The 24888-nt window shown below is 45.8% G+C and overlaps 1 protein-coding gene across 3 annotated transcripts in view; it reads right to left on the reverse strand.

Annotated features, from left to right (window-relative positions):
- GSN (gelsolin) overlaps positions 1-24888 on the reverse strand; it is a 291591-nt gene that overhangs the window by 104766 nt on the left and 161937 nt on the right. For all 3 annotated transcript variants that reach the window (XM_069609519.1, XM_069609518.1, XM_069609517.1), the window contains exons 7-9: positions 15162-15294; positions 14029-14117; positions 6712-6927 (exon numbers count right to left, since the gene is read on the reverse strand). In XM_069609519.1, coding sequence (XP_069465620.1) covers positions 6712-6927; positions 14029-14117; positions 15162-15294 — 438 coding nt within the window. The remainder of the gene's footprint in view (positions 1-6711; positions 6928-14028; positions 14118-15161; positions 15295-24888) is intronic.

Here is a 24888-nt window from a genome sequence, read left to right on the forward strand (position 1 = left end):
ACTCTTTGTTTCACCTTATTCTATGGAGTCTGCTTTCCTCCACATCTCTTAAAGGCATCTGTGTTGGACTTCTGCAGTACAAAAGCACCGTATGTGCAGAATTTTTGGGAACCCTTTGGGTTCTACTTTTTATATTCTTTCTCCCCCCCTCCAAACCCCCCCAAGAACTACTGTTCTTAAGGAAAGAGGGATTCTTCCTAAAACTTTACTTATGAGATTAGCACACACAACCTTATGTGGAATTCTAAGGGGATACCTAGTATCCCCCTTCTTTCTGCTCCTGTGAATCTCTAGTCAAAATGACAACCCTAAAGTTATGGCTGGTGGCAGTGGATGTGTTCTACCAACGTTTGTGCTATATTCTACCACATTATGTATTCACATTCATTTATGCACAAAAAGGTAATCTATGTTCTTTTCTTCTACCATTCTGGGAGGGAGAGGTCTGAATGTATGTTTTGCCTTTGGTGGGAACCCTTGTTGGGCCCCCCCCAACTTGGCTCCAGTGTCTGAAGGCAGGAAGAGGGGGAGGAATTTTACACTACCCTCTCCTTTGTCTGCCAGAGTGTGAGAATGGAACCAGGTGCCACTGGGGATTTGGCTGTCCTGATTGGACAGCCATCATTATCCTTCTGTAAACTGCTGGGAGAGTTTGAAGAGGAGTGAATGGGAAATCCAAATTAAAAAGGTGAGGTTTCTGAGACAGAAGACAAGTCGACCACTGGAACAGAACATCCGAAGCAGAAGACGACCAGAGATGCCTGTAGACCCTTCCAGTAATCGTGAAGTGACCACTGCTGTCCTGACACAGTTTTCTTATCGACAGAGGAGCTCTGAAGAAAACTCCTTCCCTTTGGCTGGTGGGAGCAGCCAGCCCTGAGATTAACTGCAGATCGAGCCATCCCAGAGGTGATGTGACCTTCCAGGGCTGCAAGCCGCATATACCATGGGACCTCCGATCCACTTGCAGTGCAACGTCTTTTCAAGGACGAATCTGCCCAGAACTTGCTTGCTCCAGTTGTACTTCCAGCGGCACCATCCAACACATCCAAGTCCCCTCACCAGAGTGCAGGACTGAAGAACCGAGGGAGATCAACCGGGCAACAACCATTCTTTGTTGGAGCCGATAGGCGCTAAAACTGCAGACTGATGTGGGAGATCGAAGAAATACATGCCGAGAATCCTTTCTTGCGACTGCTACTGTGACATCCCATTCAGAGTCCTTCCTTTCATCATCAGACTGAGGAATCTGTCGCTGCTGCACAGGAAAGAATCCAGTTGCATTTACATCTAACCTGAGGAACTGTGTGTAAATAGCTACAGCTCACATCCTCCTCCTAAAATAAGCCTGGCTGCTCTGCCATTCTACCAAGATACTCTGGGTTGTACAGACTTATACTAAGAGTTGGGGACCTGTACACCAAGGGATAGTTTTATATAGTCTTACCTCCAGGTGGACTTTAGGAAAACTCCCCCAACAACTTCCAACATTTCATGCCGATTCATCTTTGATGCTGAACTCGCGCGCAGGTTCAGAGGCCTCAGTCAAGTGGCCTCTCATTCAGTGTGCATTAATGTTAGTTTGGTAGAAGGGGGCAAACATGACCATCCCGATTGGATTTCTTTTGCAGCCACTGGTGGGAACTGATTTGAACTGTGAATTCTCTGAGGTGTGTGGAGTTCGCTTCTTTTGTAAGGTGGGGGCCATATTGGATAAGGGGAATGTGGGGGTGAAGTGTTTGGGCATTAAATTGCTAATGCAGTATTCATGTTTACTCCGTTTGAAGAGGAGTTAATGTGCATGGGGGCTCATAACAGAGTCCATTAATCAAGGTCAAATGATTCCACAGCATGCAAGGACAAGCAATGTGTGTTGGGGTCAGGAAGGTCTGAAAATAAGTGAAGCAACAGGATGAATAAAACAGGGTTTTAGGGTGCATTTAGGTTTGTGTTCTATGTATTTTCCTACTTTACCCCCTGCCTATCCAATCGTTAATCCTAAATCCTCTTTCTGGTTATCTAACTCCCCCATACCCTCCACAATATCTACTAAACCCCCTCACCTCCCTACCCCCCTCAACCCCAGTGGTTACTTGGAGGTGGTCTGTACATTTAAGGCAGGCATCTCGAGTCAACGAAGGGATTGTGGGGTGGGTGGGCGGCCAGGGGGCAGTGTCATGTAAATGCGGTTTGGTTGAGAGTGTGGCTACGCAGCTCCGACACCGACCAGACTCACCGGAAAGGTGTTGTGTTGGTTGCTGTGTGCACACAGACAATCTGGTCGACCACTGGACGAAGGAATCCCAAGAAGAACTTGGAAGAGACGCATGCTGCAACTCCTGGACAGTTGGTTTGCCGGATGAAGCCCTGCTACATTGCTGAAGCTCCGAATTCGCCTCGACTAGAGAAGCCCTGCAATGGACCACTTCTCCCCTTGGGTTGGTGGGAGCAATCCACCCCAAAGCGAACTTGTCTGGACAGCCTCTCAGAGCTGGCTGTACTTCCATTGCTGCTGCAGGACCAATTGCCAGGGAGAGAAACACCAGAATAGAGTGTCTCATTTTTAAGTCGGACCCGAGCTTCAGGAAGATTCTCCGGACTCCCATGAAGCAGGACTGACCAAACCTGAGCCACCTCAACAGAGTGCTGGATCCCAGATGCGAGGAAAGTCCATAAAATTATCCGAGAACCACGGTGGTGCTGTTTGAGAGAGCCGCGAGGAGCTGAAACAGCGAAGTGCTGATGATCTGAAGTTTGCCCATTGCTAATACCGACCTTCCATTCGTACTGTAGGAGTCCCCAGATGTCTTCCCTTTTGTCCCCACGACGGAGGCCCAGGAAGAACATATATTTGCTTCCTTCTAAAGAAGGCTTATTCAACTGACTTAAATTATTAAATAATGTTTTTATCAAGAAACCCTGAGAGTAAGTGTTTATTTGGATACTTGTCAATGTGAATCTGTGAAAAAAACCTACAGCTCACACTGACCCCTCTTGAGATAAGCCTGGCTGCTCAGTCATTCTACCAACTTGTGTAGTACATGGTTATTCCAAAAGGTAGGGTTTACTATTGCCAAGAGGACAAGGCTGGTACAATCTCCCACAGGGTACTGCATACAATCTTGCCGAACAATACCGTAAAAGTATAGCAAAGGATGCTCCTCCTGTATTCCATTGCATCTTTAATAAACCAGAAAGAGTGGATGCTGAATGGATGGAAATTGGCTTGTTGTAGTATTCTGAAATTGGACTCAACAGAAGACGTATTAGCAAATCCAGTAGCAGTTAAAGTAAAGCAATGGAAGAGCGACTGGATTGAGAACCAGGAAGCGAGACAAGTATACAGGTTATACTCTTATTCTAATTTGGACTGTAGAACATACAATGTATTGCCAAAATATTTGATTAAGTTTCCTAGCAGTTCTCTTCTCACCCATTTTTTTTGTCTCTGCATTCATTTATATACAACAGAGGAAATTCTAGTCTCAAGGCAGCCGAGCGGTGCAAATGATGTAGGATGCAGATTTTGCACGATCAAGAAAAATATGGAGACACTTCAGCACCTTTTGCACAGACTTGACGGAGAGGAGGACACTATGTCTAGGGAGGCGTTTTGCTTAAACTGAAGGCTTAACACCAGAGGATTGGTGGGGTATCTTGGTGAAAGTCTCCTTGGTAATAGCCCTGATAAGATTTTTTAGAAGGAGTGTTTAAGGATTTTTGTTAATTTTAAATAGAAATGGAAGAATAGATGTTATAATGTCCAAGGAGATCTTGAATTGTACCTGATCATTTTAGAGAACATTATCTCAGGGAGATTGGTGGTGACTGTTTATGGTAGGTTTTAATTTTTCTGATAGCAAGTTTTCTGTTTATGATTGTACCAATGAATTGGTCTAGAATGTGTAATTGAATATGGATTTTGTGAAAGGTCAGGTTTTTGATTGTATCACGAACAAAAAATAAGCCAGACACCGATTTCAAAAGTAAGTCTGCTGTTGAAAATTACCTGTTGCTGAGGACCTAATGTGGCCACACTGGCCGGACTGTGCCATTGCTCAGATTTTCTTGTGTGCTGCTGGAACCCTATTCTGGGCCTCTCTTTTGCTTCCCTCCCATTCTGTGCTGGCTGCACTGCAGGTTTCATCGTGTGACTGCTTGCTGTCTTTTACCGTGATGACTTTACATTCTCTTGCACCTAGCCCCTTACGGTAGAGTCGCCCCCTGATCTGGAAATCTGGTAACTTGCTGCTACCCTGCCAAAGCTGTGTCTTGGGCAGCCTGAGTTGCTTCCTTCTGTTGCCCTAGTTTCCTCCTTGCTGGCTGCTCCTTCCTAACTCCCCGACCTGTTCTAGATTTTCAGTTGGGTTCTTCTGCCTTTCAGTTCTTGCTCTCCGCATTTGGGTTCAGTCTATTACTTCTTTGAGTAATCAGAATCGCAGCTGAGTTATGGGCCTTAAAGTCTGAGGTCCCAACAACTAGACAGTTTAGCGCTGAAACTCAAGGTACTCCCAGAATCCTCTTCATTCAGTGGCGCAAGTACTTCTCTCCTGTTTGAGGGAGCCAGTTATTCATTAGGATTCCTCCAGAATTGAAAATAGTAGGGTTTTGAAGTCAATCCCACTTGTGCATACCCATTGCCCAGCGTAGGCTTGAGCTCTCCCTGCAACTAGCCCTTCCCGGCCGGCTAGTTCTCAAACCCTGGACGTTTAACTCTTCTTGGGGGATCACCTCTGTTGTCCCCTTGGTTGCTTCTGCTGGACACGTGGGGTGAAGAGAACATAATATCCAACCTTTCCCCATAACTGTGGTAAGCTTATAGAAGGACATATAATTAATTCAGAGATGAGCAATTGGAAAGGCTTAAGAGAAGGCAAAAACATTGATATGGATACGAGCATTGCAAAAAGCCTAAGTGACGACAGTAGAACTAGTACAGAACCAAACAGTATTGAAAACCCAAGTAAAGATAGTACAATTGAAGCAAAGCTTGTGAAGGAAGGGTCAGTGTTCCAGTCCTGGAGAAGTGTTGTTTTGTGGGTACAAGAACGAATGAAAAGAAAGCAAAGAAGACCTGGCAGGATAGTGAAAGAGGCAAACAGTGAGTCTGGGACTCGCACCCAAATCAGAAAGTTGTGACACCCTAGCAGGGTTAAGAACCCCCAGCTTCAAAGCATGGCACATTGATCAAAAGAAGGACCCATACACCTTTGTAAGGATAAACTACAATACTCTGGCAGGTGAGTATACCAGGGAGAGAAGAACCACCAAGAAAAGTTCAGGGGTCAGAATCCATTTTTGAAATCGTGGACTAGTGATAAAATGGAAAAGGGAGCAACCAGACCCCTTTAAGGAGAAGTGCAATTTAAAAGAACTGTATATTGTGGGGAAGGTTAATGGGACGAGCCTTCACCTTTGGATGAATTGGAACTGTGATGAAGCAAACTAGGGGCAGGGAGAACCTTGTTTCCTGGTGGAATATTATTCCTTTTTGTTTCTGCACTTTAGAACTATGTTTGAAACCTCAAAAATAAGCTACATGTTTATAGCTCCGATAAATCCCTTCACACCTTGTATTTAGTTTAGGGTCTCAGACACAGGACTGGGGACACTTTAACATCCGGACACAGACGTTCCTTAGTTTTGTTGAGGCAGGGAAACCCCTCAGAGTTAGGGATAGATCGGAATTTCCTAACCCCGCTTATTAATTACACAATAAAAGTCTATAACCAACATCTGACATGCCACTGTGTCCGAGTCTTACTCTTGATCCCTTACAGTGGTTAGTGATTGTTCATCTATTCTAGAAAATAGATCATGGCAACGCACTCTTTGCAATAGGAGAACATATTGCCACTAGGTTAATAACTTACTTTCTGTGGGGTTTGTGGTTGTATGGGGACCTGTATTGCTCCTGTGCAGTGTTGCTGAATTGCATCTACCATTTTGAAAATGACAATTGACTGCCCATGTGTTTTAAACCTTTTGTTCCCCCACTTATTACTATGCAATTAGTTCTCCTGTGTTGGGACTACCTGCGTTACACTGTATTGAAGGTAGTATGGAACGGTATCCAGACATTATATTGACAAGAAAGCACATTGTTGGGGAAACTTTTCTCCCGCTATCCTGCAACATCTCCACACATTCCAAGGCTGGAGTTTATTCATACAATTCTACCAGTCCTAGATGTTGAGAATGCCGATTTATTTTGACTGCCATCATTGGTCACAACCATTTTTTTTTCTTTTAGGGATGCAATGAACCATATGGATGTTCTCGCGACTGTATGGCTATATATGTATGAATTTACGGGTTGTCTAGGAATCCCCTTTCCTTCCCTCCTTTAGCGCTAGAAGGTTCAAGGTATTCTGCTACTTGGTACCTATCCTGAGACTAACTTCAGGGACGGGCAGGGCCCTTTACTATACACACCATACTGTCAAATACTTATGTTTATGTTAAATTACAAAGAAGATTATACGTTTTCCAGTACTCTATATAGTGGCTTCTCTGGTCTATTATTTGATTTATTTTCAGACCACTCTCACACCCCTTACCAGTGGGCTGTGAAGAACCTTCATAACTTAGTGCATACACAGCACACTCAACACCAAATTTGAACAAAGCGTCTCTCCAAAGGTGTACAGCGACCCCCTCTCCTTCCTTGAATCCTCCACCCCAAGATGTGCACTAGTAGCCAACCCTTACCTGTTTCGTCCCAGAACCATCGTCCACCATCCCATGCTGCGCAGCCATGGCCTTGGACTCGTGAAGTGTGCTGACATCAAATGGCACGTTCTCGATCTTGGCAACGTTGTGGGGGATGTAGGCGATGCCCATGCCTTCCGTCTGGTCCTTGTCACGCCAGTTTTTGAAGAACTGCTTGAAGAGCGGAGTCTCGCCCATTTCCGGAAGGACTTGTACCTGGGAGGAGGAGATTAACAGTATTCTAGATGAATAGGTGACCTTTACGCCCATTGTGTAGAATGGATATTGCAACATAAGCGAGTCAAGACACCAACCATTTTGCAGTAACAGATCATGAGTAGAAGTCCGATAGAATACGCTGCTGCATTTGGCTGGGAATTGGGTAGTTTCCAGGGGCACTTCCTCCATAATGGGCTACGGGGTACTGACCCGTCAGTTGCCCATTAACAAGGAGCCACACCCAGCCCAGGGAAAACGCTAGACAGTTTAGCGCTGAAACTCAAGGTACTCCCAGAATCCTCTTCATTCAGTGGCGCAAGTACTTCTCTCCTGTTTGAGGGAGCCAGTTATTCATTAGGATTCCTCCAGAATTGAAAATAGTAGGGTTTTGAAGTCAATCCCACTTGTGCATACCCATTGCCCAGCGTAGGCTTGAGCTCTCCCTGCAACTAGCCCTTCCCGGCCAGCTAGTTCTCAAACCCTGGACGTTTAACTCTTCTTGGGGGATCACCTCTATTGTCCCCTTGGTTGCTTCTGCTGGACACGTGGGGTGAAGAGAACATAATATCCAACCTTTCCCCATAACTGTGGTAAGCTTATAGAAGGACATATAATTAATTCAGAGATGAACAATTGGAAAGGCACCCAGCCCAGGGAATTAAATTGTCAAAGGGAAACAGTTTCGCTTTGACAGTTCAAGTTCCCCAGCGCGCATGCCCAATGGGCTGTGCAAGCAGTGGTCGAAGTGGGTGGGAGCGGTGCTCCTCTACTTCTTTTAATTAAGTTTTACTGTTCCTATACTTTTATTTTAAAAAGAAACTGTTCCGGAACGGTTTCGTTTTAAAATAAAAGTATAAGAAGAGGCTGGAACTTGCACTTTCAGTGCACTGCACAGGACGTTTCCTTAAAGAGCAGACACATGTGTTTTGGGGTTTTTACTGTGCATGGGAGGGGGCGCAGCGATGGGGCTTGCGGGGAGTGGGTGCAGGCCAGTAGGGAACATAGTTCCACTACTTCTTTTCGTACACTTCGACCACTGTGTGCAAGGCAGAGGGTGTTTTGCTTCCCCAGCCCATTGGGGATACAGGGTGGGGAACTCGGTTTCCTGCTGATGCTGCATTGGATCCCGAGAGCATCTGTAGAAGCTCAGTTGGGACCGGGGTAGCAGGTACAACGTTTTTCTTTTTACTCAATGTGTATGTACATGTGGGTGAATGAGTGTCTGTTCTCTGTGTACACGAGTGAATGGATAAATGGATGTGTATGAACGCGTGCGTGTCTGCACGGGGAAGGCAGTGGTGCAGGGGAAGCCAATGGAAGAGCGAGGCTGCTGAAATGTAGTCTCCTGGTCCTCCGCTCACCCTCACATTGAGGATGAGGGCCGGGTGCCAGGAGAGGAGCTCGCTTTACGATGGCCGGAAAAACATGCAGCAAACAGGATTTACGTTTGCTTTACTCTTGGTGCCCATTTGGTTCTTTCATGGCAAGACTGACCTACGCGCGAGGGCTATCCTGGATGCATTGGTTACTGTGCGGCAGTACAAAATATTTCGAGACTGGCCCACCAACATAGGCCAGTCTTGCCGAGGCAGCGCGAGGCCAAGAGGACAGGAATCCGGAGCAGGATTGCAGCAGGTAGGAAAATAAAAAAGAACAAATGTAGGTGTGTGTGTGGGCGTGTACAAAAAGCTTTGCATCTGTAAGTGGGTGAGTGAACGAGAGAGTGTAGATTGTTTGGGTGTATACGGTTATGTGATCGCGTATGAATGGTGAATGAAGAATGCTGATGCTGTGTGAATGCTGATCCAAGTGAATGACGAATGATGGATGCTGATGCATGTGGTCAAATCTGAAAAAGAAGAACCAATTCTGTATAAATGAAAGCTGATGTGTGCATGTAAAAGAATGAATGCTAAATACATGGGTTTGAATTTGAGTGAATGAGGAATGAATGCTGTATGAATTATCACCAATTAATGTGGATGCATGTGTGCCAGCTGGGCAGCAGGCTTCTTATTTGAGGGCAGGAGGGGGCTCACAGGGTGGGATGGAAGCCAGGTATCTTTATTGTTGAGGTGAATATTTGTCCAAAGTGGACACACCAAGTTAGTGTGGTGTGGTGTGGCATCGTTTTACTGGGCAACAAAGGGGACGGCAGCACATCGAGTGTTCCGACTTGTACTAATAATAATAATTTGGCATTTATAAAGCGCTACGAACCCGCAGGTATCTGAGCGCTGCTTATTATTACCCACGGTGTGTGTTGCTCATTTATCAACCTCGGAAGGATGAAAGGGTGAGTTTGGCGCTGCCGGGATTCGAACCTGCGGTGATATCTACTCGCTGTGCCACTTGACAGGCACATTGGTGGTGCCTCTCTGCACAGGTTTCTTTAATGTGACAGCAATATTTACTGGGCATCAAGGGAAACTAGCATGATGAGTGTTCCTATTTGGCCCATATTGGTGGGTCCAGTCTGGACATATTTTCTTACTGTGTCATTGCATTTGGTATGGTCAAAGTCGGCATTAGCATGTTCTTACATGGTAGTGCTGGCTAAGATTGATGGAGCCTCCATGGACATGTATAGGCAGAGATAACATGAACATGTTTTTATACTTGCATATATTGTGGGCAAAGGTATCATGAAAATTGGCTGGAAAATGCTTGTCAATGTGGATGACTTGCATGCTTAGGGTCCCCCCCCCCCCAAACATTTCCATACAAAACCCATTGCAAAGTTGCTTTATCCTCCTCTATTATTCACAGAACATGTGCTGTGTGTGCATGCTTTTAACCCAACATTTAAAAGAAATGTTATCGGGGAGGTGAGGTGGCCTCTTGCTTGGTTCCAGCTCCCTCGCTATGATCTGTCACTCCCGCATATTCAGGGGAAACATGTATGCCCTTCAATTAAATAAATTCACCAGCCGCCACTGGCAGTGTGGGTGAGCTGGATCCCAATATTCATTATGGATCGATCTACTTTCACAGCAAGTTTGAGACCAGTTTGAGACTCCCGTCGCGGATCCAGACAAACATGTACATTCAACCCCCGTTTCCCCAGCAACGACACCATGCAATCCTCCTGCAATCTCTACTTGCCAAGACGTCCTTCAGTTCATGCTCACTGCCAAGAAACCAATACAGCGACCTAATCACCCCCTTTCCTTTAAACCAATTTCACCCTCACAACCCACCTTCCCACCCAACTCCACCCTCCTTAGCAAACATGCTCTGCTCCTGTGCACACCACCTTTACCAGACATCAAGGAAGACCTCTCCCAGGTTACAGACGGATCAGCAACTTCCGTGGGGCGGAGCTGGTTGCGCATGGTCCTTTTTTTTTTAAAAATAAACTTTCTTGTCCCATCCTCTCCATCTAATGGAAGCAGGGGGGGGGCACCCCTGAAAACCCTGACTCCCATTACAGCGACCAAGGAGAGCGGGGAACACTGCCGCAGCCCCGGCGCCACATGGAATTTTTGAAAACGCTGAATGTGCAGTAAATGCGCATCCAGCATTGTCTAGTCGGTATTTTGTACCGGTACCGTTACAGACCACCACATCCCTCCATTCATCAACTTCCTCCTTATTCAAATGTTCCCCATACTTCCTACTTAATGACAGCTTCTACTCAAACGACCCGCTGCACACTCCCCCCTCCATCACCACCAAGTGCTCCCCTTTCCATTGTTGCTACCCCCTTTGCAAACCAGGTCTTATCCTAAAGGGTTTCAAATTCCCAATACACCACCGGTATTTCATGTGCACCTTTCAAGTGAGGGTCGCGTTGCATGCGCTGCACAAAGGCAATCCACTCCTACGTCACAGCCGTCTGTTCTACGGTTCTCAGCCCCTCTTGCTGGGCCTCACTTATTGCACTTCACTCGCCCACCTAATTCTACACCATTGAACCAAACACCCTGCCAACCAGAATCATTCCTGGTACCATGGGAGCAGAGCTTTCCTGGTCCACCCCCAACTTGGCAGGATGCAGCCATTTCATGGTGTTCCTTTAGTACTGCGTCTGCCCTGCACCTGTGGGCATTACCCAGGTCTTTGTTATGGGTCTTCACCCTATAGTTAAGTGCCCGATGAAAGATCCTTTAATGTGGTCTTTCCGGTATCTTTTCACAGATAAATTCTCATTTTCCTTTCCTTCTCACACCACACTCACAACAGCAATTCTTTGGTACGCCACTGTCCTATGCAAATCAAAATTAGGCTATCAATTTAGCTGCAGACCAGTACCAAATGACCCCTTCACCCCCCCATCCGCCTGCCGATGACCACCTCAACTCCAACCATACCAGAAACCGCACAGAGCTTGGGTATAGGAATAACGAAGGCTTTACGGAGCAGATCTGCAAATTGAATTGCCTCAAGGTGAGTGCAAGCACGGATTCCATAGTCATCAGCGGAAGAGCCACCAATGTCCTGTGCCATCAACATCTAAAAAGATCTCAATTCAATTCTCATACACCCTAATCAACGCCTTTGAACTCTGGAAAACGCTGTGCAATGCACTGCCTGACTGCATCGGGCCCTAGATAAGGCTGGCGGACTCTTACAGAGACAATAGGGGCACCTGTAAATCCCATGGCATCATTTTATTTAGGAACAGTCCAGGGCATACAAATCTGACTTCCTATGTCCTCTCAGTGCCCCCCATCTCAGAGATTGCTGTCTTTTGGCTACGCTTGACGTCTTTCAGATTCTGGCCCCTTCGCCCGCCCCCCTCACTGTGCCCTTCCATGGTGGTCACGTTCACTTCCTTGACCAGAGGGCAGCTGCCTGCCTTCAAAAGATTTCCTCAAGAACCTGCTCGCCATATGCCAAGACCTCCAAGGTCTACAAAGCGAACCATGGTTCTAAATGACTGTTCTCTGCATTGCCCCACATGGTTTAGGTTTCCACCAATCATCCAAGTGTTCATGAACCAACACCAATGTATCTTGCGCAGAGAACTGGATTGAAAACCTCAAGAATCCAAAATAGTCATTTTTCTGACATCAACGAAGACCCGTACACTAGGTAGAAAATTGTCCCCAATGTAAACGGTAAGGTAGTCTGCTAGACAATCCCACCTTATAGTTTCTGTCTGTATAATGAGCGCAGATGTTGGCCCTGGCAGTAGGGAACTGCCAGTGTCCATTTGTCATCGTTAGATTCTCCATAGGGTAATGGCTTCTCTCGCAAAGGTATGGATCATTGCAGCCTGATTCCTCTTCCACCAACCTCAATCCTTGCACATCTTCACATGGGGTGGCTAACCATGCAAACGCAAACCCCACATTCAAATTCCTTCATGTGTGAAGATGGTTCCATGGGATAGCAGCCCCCCTCCCTCTTCTGGCTGAAGCCCTCGTCAGCTGCTCAACCTGTCGCGCTCAACGCTTGCACGCGATCTTGAACCTGAAAGTCCTCCAAACATCCCATGATAACTCAGTCTTATTCCTTGATCGTCCATGCTCCCAATCCCAGAAACTCCCAACCCCAAGAATTTAAGGAAATCATAAAAGTGACTGAATTATTGCCCTTACGAACCACCCGATCTCTCAAGGAGGAGCCCCAGGATGAGTGCCATTATTCCATCCAACGCCCCAACGATACGCCGCCACGTCATTTGGATAGATTTAATAGATTTAAATATTCATGAAGATGGGTGTAATGTTGGTCAGGTGCCATTTACAGTTTCCTGTTCCCTCCCCACAATAATATGCCTTTTATTAAAAACTGGTATATCACGAGTAAGTAACCCCCCCCCCCCAAACCTCATCAGTGGGACTGGGCCACACCTCAATATGTGTCTGTAAAGTGCTACACATCCCTGCAGACTGAAGTGATGGCCGGAGTCAGTAGGACTTCATCCCAAGTCCACACGGATACCTTGCATGGGGTAGGGTAGGGAAGGGGGGGGGGGGGCTTCTCAGGTGGTGGTGTGACATTGCTCTGCATTCAACCATATTCCCCAGCGGTCATACAAAATGTGTATTGTTTATGTGTATTATTGACTGTGCTCTATAGATAACTGTGCTCAAAGCCCAACATGGTGAGAGCTTCACTGTGTATCCAATGGTAACCCATGGTAACACTACCATTTCGGCGGGGACCAAGGTCTGGCTGGAATACAGAGCAACCGGGCAGATCACAGGAATAGTGACCATTTAGAGCTCTGCACCACAAAAGGGGCGGATTTGTGGGGCAATAGTCGAGCACTTTAAATAAACCAGTGCTATCCGGCTCGCTCTACCAGCAGGTCTCTAATGGAATGATTTTGAACACTGGACCTTCTCGTCCTATAATAGTGGAGAAGGGCGGAGGCAGGGTCTGTGCCCAGGTGGTTCAACTATGGTATGATAGGTTATTATAACCCACTTAATAACCAGAGGTTTCAAAGCGCAGACCTGGGGATCGAACTTGTGTTGCTCCGTCTTGCTTCCAAGGTGAGCACATTGCCCCGGAGCTATCCTCCCGAGGCAATACTATATGGAGAGAATAGATTTACTAGGAGGACTGTACACAACTGTGGATGGGGGCTTGACGCTGCGCTTATTTCACATGGTCTAATGGGTTGAATATAAGTCTGATAAGGGTTTCTGGGGGGGTGTTGAGGGGGAGGGGCTTGAGGAGGAGTTTTAGTGTTCCACAATGGTGCCATACAGTACATGCCCATTTAAGCCAGAACCCTTTGCATTCTGGTAGTTGCAGTGCAGTTTTCTCTTGCGACTACACCACCCTGTATTGGGTCTAGTTTGACTTTGTGTATACACTAGACATGGGGAGGGCTGTGGATGAGAAATGTGCGACTTCTCTGCACATGTAGCCCCTCACGTCTTTAGTGAATACCTGCAGTATCCTTCCCAACCCCTCAACCCCATTTCAAGTACTGATGCTACTTATTGTATGGAGGAAAGCCATGATCTGAGAGTCCATTCAGTGGCCTTCTCGTTGCACAGCTCTGGATCAGGGACGCAACCCACTGAGCAATGCGAACAGTGATGGTCCGAAATGTGGTCGGAATGCATCCGGTTGACAAACCGTCTGGAATGTTCCGTCAATCGGAAACCTCAGAGGTTGCACGAGTCACCTTACCTGTGTGTGTTTTGGGTATCCCATCTTAGAAATGAACTCGGTTGCGGTCTTCAGGGCAGCCTTCCTCTCTTCCAAGTTGGCATTCCTGCCTGCAAAATACAGAAGGCACAGTGCATGGCGGGGGTGAGTGAAAAAACCATAGCAAAGGGTTGGAATGAGTCACGAGCGCTTGTGACCAAACTCTGCGCGATTTAACTATGCGAGTTTTGAGTCACTGCGCATGGGTGCACGATGATAAAATTATCTAGGGCCATATCTTGCATTAAAGGGTTGAGGTAATTCAAATAAATAACACATGCTGTTGAAAAACACACATAATGAAAGGGTCTGCCATATAGGCAGAGCAGGTCTCCCACTGTCTGCCTACTTGTGCATCTGCAGAAGGCAGGCATGCTCCAGATATCCGTGATATTTTCAAAAATAAAAACGAATTGAGAAATGACCTCATTTTTTTTGACTGAAAAACTAAAACTACTTAAAAAAAAAAATTATAGTGTATGGGGCGTCCCCCGCAGCCACTTGCCCTAACTTATACCCTTACACCACCTATTATTTACCATACATATACTAAAATACCTACTATTTCCGGTCAAATAAATTGGATCATTTCTCATTCGGGTTCTTGGTAGTAGGTTATTCGTACGGATTCGCTGGGCTCCTGCGCATGATTTCGCAGTGCGCAGGTCGGCAGATATTGGTAGAATCCTGCACCAGCCAAAATAACAAAGCAGTGCTTTCTAGAGCCATGTCTCATCACTCATTGAGCAGCAAAGCACAGCCTTTGGGGATGCATTTGCCATTTACAGTTACGCCTGCAGACCAGTATGGACTAAAACAAGTGGATGAACACAGAAATATCGTGATATACTAGACACCAAAGGAATGTGAACATTATTGAGCAGTAGCACTCCCATTTATATAAAGGACATTGTGGTCAACCACAAACCAAATTCGATAACCTCAATCTCCCCTTTCCATGAATGTATGAATATTACACAGCCGAAAAATAAAGGCAAGACCCCAAGCCTAGAACAGCAAAATAACTCCCTGCACCTGGGCACAGCTCTATTGAAGAGTAGGAAACCATGGCGGGAGACAGGTTCGGTGCTAGTTAAGCCAATTCATTTCCTTACCTTTCCAGACAAAGATCTTCCCGTCGGATCCATGGTCCAGGATGAAACAGTCATCGGAATTCAGGGCAGCCTGTGTGAATGGGTTTTCATCTGCGACCAGAGACACTGCAATAGCCCCGGTGCCATTGGAGACCTTGTGTGATCAAGCAGAGGGAGTTCTCATTAGTTGGGTTAATGGCCCGAGACACAGCTCCTTGTCCAGAATCCTGGAGACTGCCATTTTAAGCACGCAATCTATACCTTAATATATTTATATAGTGGGCAACATGCCCCACAGCTTTCACATCCTGCACTGGGCCATAGAAAGAAAAGAGTTGCATAGAGGGCCATCAGTGCATGAACCAACCCCCCCAAAACACAAGGGGCTTTCTTTGGGACTGAAAAGCTAGAACTGTATTAGATCTTTCTTCAGGGTTCTGCAACATTTGGCTCACTAGATGCAGTGGTCTACAATTGCAATCAGTACCCACCAGCAGACTCAACAGCGAAGGATCATGGGAGGTGTAGTGCAAAACATCTGGAGAACCACGGGTTTCACGCCCTGATCTACTTGGTGTTATAGAAACATAACAATTGCACTGCCGGCAATTGCAAACAGTGGCCTCAAGGAAATTGAAATCGGTCTCGAGCAGGTTTCAAATCCACAAACAATTCTTGCGGGGGGGGGGGGGGGGGGGGGGGGAGAGGACACATTTGAGACCGAAAACTTAATTTATGAACAAAATAAAATGATGCATAATTCACATGTATGCTTGTCCTAATCGACATAACTAATATCATTATGTATAATACACCACACAGTCCAATAAAAAAAAAAAAAAACAGCTTTAAAGATTAGTCACATAGAAAACATACAAAGTGTAGAACAAAATAACCTATGAATTCGGTTTATGAAGAGAACCCATAATAGAAGTGTTGTAGCCTACACAGATTTCAGTCCCCAATGCTTGGGATGCGGACCATTAACACTCCCAAAGCATACTCCTCTACAATGAATGTGCCCACTAAGCTGGAGGACGCAGGATCCACGGTTTGCTTCTTCATTCCCAGCACCCACTACACAGTGCAAGAGACGGCAAACCACAATTTAGCTACAAGAAACCTGTTGTATTTCAAACTTCCCCCCTCTTTATTGTAAGGTAGATGTGAAGAATCTAGTGAGATCATCACTACTGAAACCTCGGTATGGATCTCCTCATGTGGCCAGGGGAAGGCAGCCACTAACTGATCCTGACCCTGGGAGCAGTCTTATGTTGAAAGATCAAGGGAATTCATATTGGGGGAATTGATGACCTCTTTAATCCAAGATTTCCCCCATCATTCCTTAAACATTGATGGCATATTGTAAAATAGATGTAACCACTATGCAAGCCATTAAGGACTTCAAGATCCATAATGCTTTTGGTACTGGGACGAGGAAGACGGGCCCAGAGTTATTAAGGATCAACAATGCCATTAACCAGAATGTGCGGTCTAGTTGATAAGACCACAAAACCCGAGTGGGACATTTAAACTCAAGTTGCAGTTGAATGGAGATGCCGGACGAGAAGGAGATGCTGAGGGAGTAGCTGATGCAGAGGCCAATCAGTGTGCTGAGTTTGCTACAGAAACTGAAAGGAGAACACCGACTTAGGCCGACACGCGATGTGAAGGACTGTCACATTGCAGAGTAAGTGCAGCGGAAAACGTTGTCATAAGAGAAGCCCAACCGAGAGGGGGGACACGCTCCCAACCAGACGAACAGCACTTTGGTGTGCTGGAGGCAGTGGAGGGTCAGCGGAACTCCAGGAAACAACTGTGTAGACCGCTAAAGACACGCAAGTGCTGGCGGGAGACAGAAGACCAACCACAGCATCAGCAGAGGGAACAGACGACAAAGACCAGTAAGTGTGCCCGCCGCTTAAAGTGACCCCAGGGTGCTCCCATTTTAAAGAAATTTGATTATTTTGAATATCGAACAAATAAAGCAAAACAAAAAAAACACGGGCACAACTCCTCTTATATGGGGCACCAATTGGGGGAAACCTGTAACCCGCATTGTCAAATGCCAAGAGGCTGTAAAGGAGTAGTACAGAGGAGACAGGGGCGCAGCTCAACTTATGTGGGAAATTAACTGGAGGATATCTGTAACCCACAATCCAAGAGTCAAGAAACTATAAACAGAGGTAGCCATTGTTTAACCTTCCTCACCTAGGATACTTGTGTGGAGACTCTTGGAATAAATATTGCCACCAACAACCATAGTTGCAGGAGTTATACATCCTAGCAAGCGAGTAAACCAGGAAAGGGATCAATAGTAGTTTCTCCTGGCAGGTGAGTGGACCAGGAAAGAAGATGTTGTTCTGAAGCAGTAGGATTGTGGCAAAGAGGTGTAATGAAAAGACCTACTTGATAACACCATTTCATTTGAAGAACAAGTGTGGCATTACCAGAAGTAGTAGTTATGGAACAAGTGTTTATGGAAGAGACATTTACTTTAACAAGCTGAAAGTTTTATTTGAAGGTATATGTGCTGAACTGAACAGAATTTGTTGAATCAGAATTTCTCCTAAGGTATTCCTACATTGATCCAGGTGAAGAGAATCCAACTCTGGTCACAAGGCGTACTTTCAAGAAACTAGAAGTTTGAACCTTCATTCCATTGTGTTGAATTGAAGGGTCAAATAACCCTGGTCTTATTTTGTTGTATGTATTCGTGTGAGGGTCAGACATTCAGATACTTGGTCATCTTTCTTTAGTTTAGTTTGCTAGGCAGGGACATCCTCATTAGGATAGGGAAAGGTAGGTGTTTATCTCACCCTTTTTCTTTTAATAAACGGCAAACCTTGATAAAACTTTACCTTTGTGTTGTTCTTGCATTTCTGACCCCTCACATAGAGCAGTTCATGTTGCTTTGTTTTCAGTCACTACAACCAGGCCCTGAGAAAGTTTCCTGACAGTACTACTAATGCTCCAGTTCTGGGTAGGTTTGCTCTCTTAATGGGCACTTGAGCAATTTTGCCTGGTAAGCAATTCAGAGGTCCTAGAAAGTGGTTGTGCTTCTACCTGGACACAAGCAAGCCCAGCAATATAGAGACTTTAGGGACCGGGTTTTCCAAGAGGATACGCCAATTCTGAAACATGCCATACTGACTGTGTATACAGCCTTCTCATTATTGTGCATGCTATTTCCTTACAGCTACAGCTGCTATTTGTTCTAGGAAAGCATTTTCATTTTTACACGTGTAGATACACCGCGTACGATCGCAAGCTTTACTTTCATTTTGCCCCTTTGAATTTTCTCTATTGAAGCATTTCTTTGACTGCTAGATACGAGTATCCAGGCACTTACTTGCATGATTGGTTGTGTGAGTGGCAGAGAGCAAAGCACTCTCGTTGTGTGATGTTAAGGATTGCAAGAAACAAAGTTTTCTCTGCACTAGATTTCCCAGAACCCTTAGGGTATATTTCCTGTGTTCAGTCTCTTCAGCGCCAGCGCTTCCAGGTCGCGCCGGTCTTCACCGGTCATCGCCGCAGCTCGCCAGCTTGCCGGGAATCCCTGCTCCTGCAAGGTCCCTGACTAACCGGCTCACATTCGGTTTCCCCTTTTAAAGTAAGTTACATTTGCTTCTTGCTTCTGCTTCTTCATGTGTTTGAAGAAAACATCAAGCCAGTCCAACATAAATGGACCCAAGATTGCGCCATTGCTAGTTTTATCTCCCTCTTAACACACGCTCGCTATATAGGCAAGGTGTGGAAATCTCTGACCTTACCAACGAGCTCAAGCCCGACTTTTTCAGCATAACCGAAACCTGGCTCAACCCTGACCTTCCCATTCAGGCCACACTCTCATTGCCCGACGACTACACTCTCTTCAGAGCAGATCGTTTGTTAGGCTAAGGTGGCGGAGTGGCAATGATGTGCAAGTCTTGAATGCTATGAAATTTCCCACACTTCGCCAAAAGGCTGTGAGAGTTTATGGGTGAAAATAAAATCTTCCCCACACACCACACTAAACACACTTACGATTTATCATCCACCCAAAATCATGCCCCTCTTTGAATAACAGCTTAGTGATCTACTGGCTCAGACCAGTAACACTAATGGCCCAGTTATTGTTATGGGTGATTTTAACTACTGGGCCAACGACCAACAGGACAAAGCAGGTACCGACCTTATGGATACCACCACCTCCTTTGGCCTTACCCAGTGGATGGAGTCTCCCACGCATAGTAAGGGTCACACTCTAGACTGGCTCGTGTCCCAAAACACTAACATCTCTGACATCCTGCTCATGCCATGTATTTGGTCTGACCATTTTCTCATTCAAGCCAAGATCTCACTACCACCTCCTCCTCCTCCTCCCAAACTAACACTAACCCACGTATACAAAAAATGTCCCGTAATCTAAAGAATCTTACTGCCCCTACATTTGCCGCACTACTGTCTACCAAGCCTCAACCCCTAGACAATTTTGCCGATTCCTCAAAACGTATAAACCATATACTAACAACAAGGAAGCGGTTAACGATCTCGCTCCACTAAAAATTAAAGCAATTAAGACCGAAACCGCAAAGAACACTTGGTTCAATAACGAAATTCTTACTGCCAGACAAGAAAAGAGCTCTTGAAAGAGCCTGGAGGAAAGACCCTAATGAAAACACCCGATCAAAATATAAAAAATCCATTCTCAACTACAAAAAAAACTCATCATAGAAGCTAAGGCCATACACTATAACAACAGAATAGTGAATGTTAAATCTAACACTGGGGAGCTTTTTAAAATCTTAGCGGAATTTCAAAATCAGCCTCCACCCACTAACAACATCATCAAGGATAACAAGTGGTGTCAGGGGCATTCATGATGCCTTTCTTCTTAAGATTGATTCTCACAAAGACCTCTTACCGATACCACTTCACTTAACACCCATGAAAACATTAACCCTCAATTTCCATTCACGCACTATACGGAAGACGAAGTATCTAAAATCATACAGGACCTTAAAGCCACATCCTGTCCTGCTGACGACTGCCCCACTAGTATTCTTAAGGAATCCTTGGACTCCCTGGTTCCATGGATCACCAAACTGGTTAACCTTTCCTTTGAGGAGGGTCTGGTGCCGGACATGCTAAAGTCGGCATGGATCACTACTCTACTGAAAAAGGAAAACCTTGATCCAGCCAACAATGACAACTACAGGCCCATAACCAACGTGCCCTAGGTGCTCAAGATACTTGACAAACTTGCCTACTTACAGCTACAGGCCCATGTTGAAAAATAAACATCTTGGGTACCCGTCAGTCGGGATACAGAGCTCGTCACGGGACTGAGACAGCCATGTTAGATCTCAAATCTACACTTGCCAGCATAGCTGATAAAAACCAAGCTGCTTTGCTCATGCTATTGGACCTCTCCGCAGCCTTTGACCTGGTTGATCACAGCATACTGGTGTCAAGGCTCGGAGAGGTCTTCAACTGCTCTGTGATTGCATCCAAATGGATTGCTTCCTTTCTGGGCCCCAGAATGGTAAGGGTTTGCGTTGGTGATAATCTTCTGCAATCTCTCAGACTTGTGGAGTTCCTCAGGGCTCCCGTCTGTCGCCGCTGCTCTTTAATCTTTACATCCGGCCCCTTCTTGACCTCTTGAACAAATTAGGGGTGCAATATACAAATTGCGCCGGTGATACTCAGGTTGTTATACAGTTGAGTGGCTCATATAGCAGTGATACGGAAACCATCAACAAAATATACAAAGCCATACAAGATTGGATGGCCTGCAATTCTCTTGCCCTGAACAATAAGACCACCAAACTCCTTATCGTGGCATCTAAAAACACTCGGGCGAAACTGGATTCTAACTACGATAGTTTCCACATAGCCAACAATACCATTATCATTCAAAAGAAAATTAAGACATTAGGAGTAGTTCTTGATGTAGAACTCTCCATGAAATCCCATGTTTCCAGCATTAAATCCAGCTGTGGTCTTATAAACAAGAGAATAAGATATATTTGACCATTCATCTCAGAAGAGAACTGTGCTCTTTTGTCCACTGCCCTGGTTAATTCAAGAATGGACTATTTTAACAGTCTCTTGGCGGGCACCTCAGTCTCTAATATCCAATCTCTACAAGTGGCACAGAATAATGCCATACGTAACATTTTCTATCAGTTTCGTCGTACACACATTTCCACCTTCAGGAAAAAACTCCACTGGCTTCCCGTCAAACACCGCATAACATAAGATGCTTACCACGACTCACAAATGCCTCAGTCTAAGCAGCCCCATCTATCTGTCATCCCGCATTAGCACCAAACCCAATGTGAGGAACCTTCGCTCTTCTTCTGCGATCATTCTCAAACATCCTAAATTCAGGACAGCCAAATTTGGAGGTACTACCTTTGATGCTCAGGGTCCCCTTCTTTGGGGCACACTTCCAGCAAGGATACGTCAGATCCAAAGCTATACCGTGTTCAAAATGTGCTATAAAGACTCACTTCTTCAACTTGGAATAATCCTCTGACTCTTCTATCCTGTTCTCATGCCTGTTGTGTGCATCCGTGTTTTTGTTGTGTGCGCCCTGAGGCACGCGGGCATGTTGGCGCGTTACAAAATTAAAATAAATAAATGAATAAAACTAATGGCTGAGGCATCAAAGCGCTGCATCAAGAACAGAAAAGTATAAGCATGCAGATGGATGTTAGCAGAACAAGAATGTTTACAGTTTCTTTCTGAACGACACAAGGTCGCCAATGCCCCAAATATCTGGGGGTAGTGTGTTCTAGAATCAACTCTCCCTATTGCACGTGCCCGCAATGTTTTTCGACCATACGGGGTGCATGCGAGGACCTCAGTAACTGGGAGGAGAAGATCAGTGAAATTAATTCCAGATGCATCGTGGGCCAGTATTCTGCTAGGCTTTGAAGAGCAAAGTGATATTTGAACCTAATCCTTGCTGCCCCTGGTAGCCAATGAAGCACTCCCAGTGTGTGGGTGATGTGTGTGGAATGGAAGGCCTGCTACTACTCGGGCCGTCAAGTTTTGGATTTTATTTACATCGCAATTAGGGGCAACAATTAATAATCCAGTTCGGTTTATGACTGAGCTGGCAATGCTATCCGCTTGATCTTGGGATATAAATTGTCTAATCAATACATCCATATCAAAAGGATAAAGGGCCTCATCGGTGCAGTCACAAGTTAGCCACAGGATTCAAACTTCTGCAGTGCCGCATGTCTGAGGTTAGTGCTTAACTTGTGAGCTATCCACTGACCATACCTCGTACTCCATTTCAAGCTGAACGTTACAAAGGGATTATTCAAACAATGCCATCAGGTAAATGGTCAAGTGGAATAAACAGTAGCAGGCCCTTATGAACAGGTCTTTTGGCAAGGTTTTGGGATGCAAGCTGCTTTAGTTCGCTCCATGCAACAGGACCACATTCAAAGAGTGGTTTCACTTGGTCAAGAGTAGCTCAGCCGCACACCTTCCTCCTGGTTTCAAAGTCAATCCATTTCAAATCCACAGCCTTGTGCGCCAAGCAATTATTGTCTCAGAGTTTTGCAAGTACTGGAGCGCAATATCATGAGGACTTCCAGGGTCATAAGTGGGTACGATTCGACTGCCAGTCTGTGGCAGATGGCACTGTACACTTTGGCTTACTTTGCCCCTGGGATAACCGGCTAAATAAGGGTTGGCTGGTATGCATTTTCTGGAAATATGATCCCAACTTCCTTGCCAAGATAATGTCATTATCACAGTTCAGTCATTGAAGCCTTTCATTTTATTAATCAGGCTTAGAGCCAGTGGAAGCGCATCATTCCCAAGGATGCAGGCAGAGGCTGTGCAGTCTTCCTGCATATTAAGATGCCTTGCTCATTTCCTCTTTAGGTGTGCTACGCTATTGAATATATTTGCAAAAAAGAGGGTCCCGGATGCTAGTTAATTAACCCGGGTGCACATACTATATTCACTTGCATAGTTGAGGTTAGGTAGAATTTCCATCTTGCGTGTAATTCTCCCCACTTAGTGAGTTCCCCAGCATTTTTAGCTGCACCATTAGGTCTTTTATTAACTGAGTGAGTGGGAACCTTTTTCCTCACTTATTCTTTTCTTTTTCTATGATTCTGGGAAAACCTTTGGTTATCTCTGATGGAGTCCGCTTTCCTCCATCTTTTTTGATCCATCTGTATTTTACTATTGCAATAAACGGCACTTTCTGTGCAGTGTTGCTGGAAGCTCCTTGAGCTTCACTGGTTGGTTTTCTTGTGTTACCTTAATGTTACCAGGGTAAGGGGGTGAGGGATACTTTTTTTAATCTAACTTATGATTTTATGAGATCAGCCGCTCCCCTTTAAGTGGAGGGCTGGGGTGGGGAGAGGGGGGATACATGTTATTCCGTTTCCCACTTCCTGTAATTTTTAGCTCCAGTGGTTGGTGGCAGTAAATCCTTTAATCCTTTCCACCGACTTTTCATGATTTGTACACACAGGCTGCTGGTAAAGGACACATGGGTCCCCACTGTCCTAAAATGGTGGCTTGCCCTTTGAGCCTTCCTCTGCTAACCTGGGGGCTACGGGTGGGGCAAAACAGTCCTGCTTACTTCTTTGCCTTCGATGGGCATCCGTTGGGAAGCCTGCCTGGAGGCAACAGTGTGTCTGAGAGACACCAAAACTCCTCATGTCTTGGTCCTCCATTGTGTCTGCTTGAGACAGCCACCACCCAAAGTTAGAATGTCGCATGCATGCAGATTGGCTGGATTCATGCATAAAAGACGAGAGTCTTGATGCTGAACCCAGAGTTGAGTTGACCACTGGAAGAAACATTCCTCAGTGTAAAAGGACATCTGCAGCTACCTCCAGCAACCGCCAAAGCAGACTGAGTAGCCGCTGCTGCACCAGCCCTTTTTTCTGTGCGACAGGGAAGATCCAGACCACACAACTTCCTCCCTTGGACTGGTGGGCCTAACCAGTCTCGAGACCAGCTACAGCTTGAGCCATCCCACAAAGTGCTGTGACCTTCCACACCTGCAATACCCTAATAACCTGGGACCTCTGGCACTGCTGCAGTGCCTCGTTGAGAGCGGTTCCACCTGCAAACTTGTGGGCATGTGTCTGAGGCTACAGAGACTCCATCCTAACCACAGAAGTCACTGCAGAAGAGTCGAGGACCGAGTGAAGGAAGTCTGCCGGGTGACAGTCTGTTGAGCCTCCACAATCAAGTGCCGTGAAGATCTACTGGGCATCCCTGTGAAAGTCTGACCGTTTGCTCCCACCAAAAGTTGTTCAACGAGCCGCCAAGGCCAGATAGCCAAACCAGAGCTGTTGTCTTCCCTTGGTACCCTGTCGGTGACATCGCCGTTATTCTTCATACAAGGTACTGACTGACTCCTGGGTACTTACCTAGGAAGTTTCTGTGTTGCTGTTCGTTCCTCCTGAGATTTCCGAGTCACGTTGGGGTGGACCACCTAACCGTGTTCTTCGAGAACAAAGGACACCAGTCCTGAAGGCTGAAATCCTTCAGTTGGCCTACCGAGTCCCCCTGGACCCTTTGAATCAAAATTCATTACTCATGAAAAGGCTTCTACTGCCATTTGACAACTTTGGCAGTGTCTGTCTTATTTTATTCTGCCACACAAGGTTCACTGGTCCCCCAGCGTCCCCACCTGACTTGAGACTCATTCCCCAGATAGGGTTGGAATTCAAAAGAAAAAGGCTCTCCTAAAGTTGCTCACCTGCTACTTTAAGTA

The sequence above is a fragment of the Ambystoma mexicanum genome, chromosome 8 (assembly GCF_040938575.1).
Source record: "Ambystoma mexicanum isolate Mex_15411 chromosome 8, UKY_AmexF1_1, whole genome shotgun sequence".
Classification (NCBI taxonomy): domain Eukaryota; kingdom Metazoa; phylum Chordata; class Amphibia; order Caudata; family Ambystomatidae; genus Ambystoma; species Ambystoma mexicanum.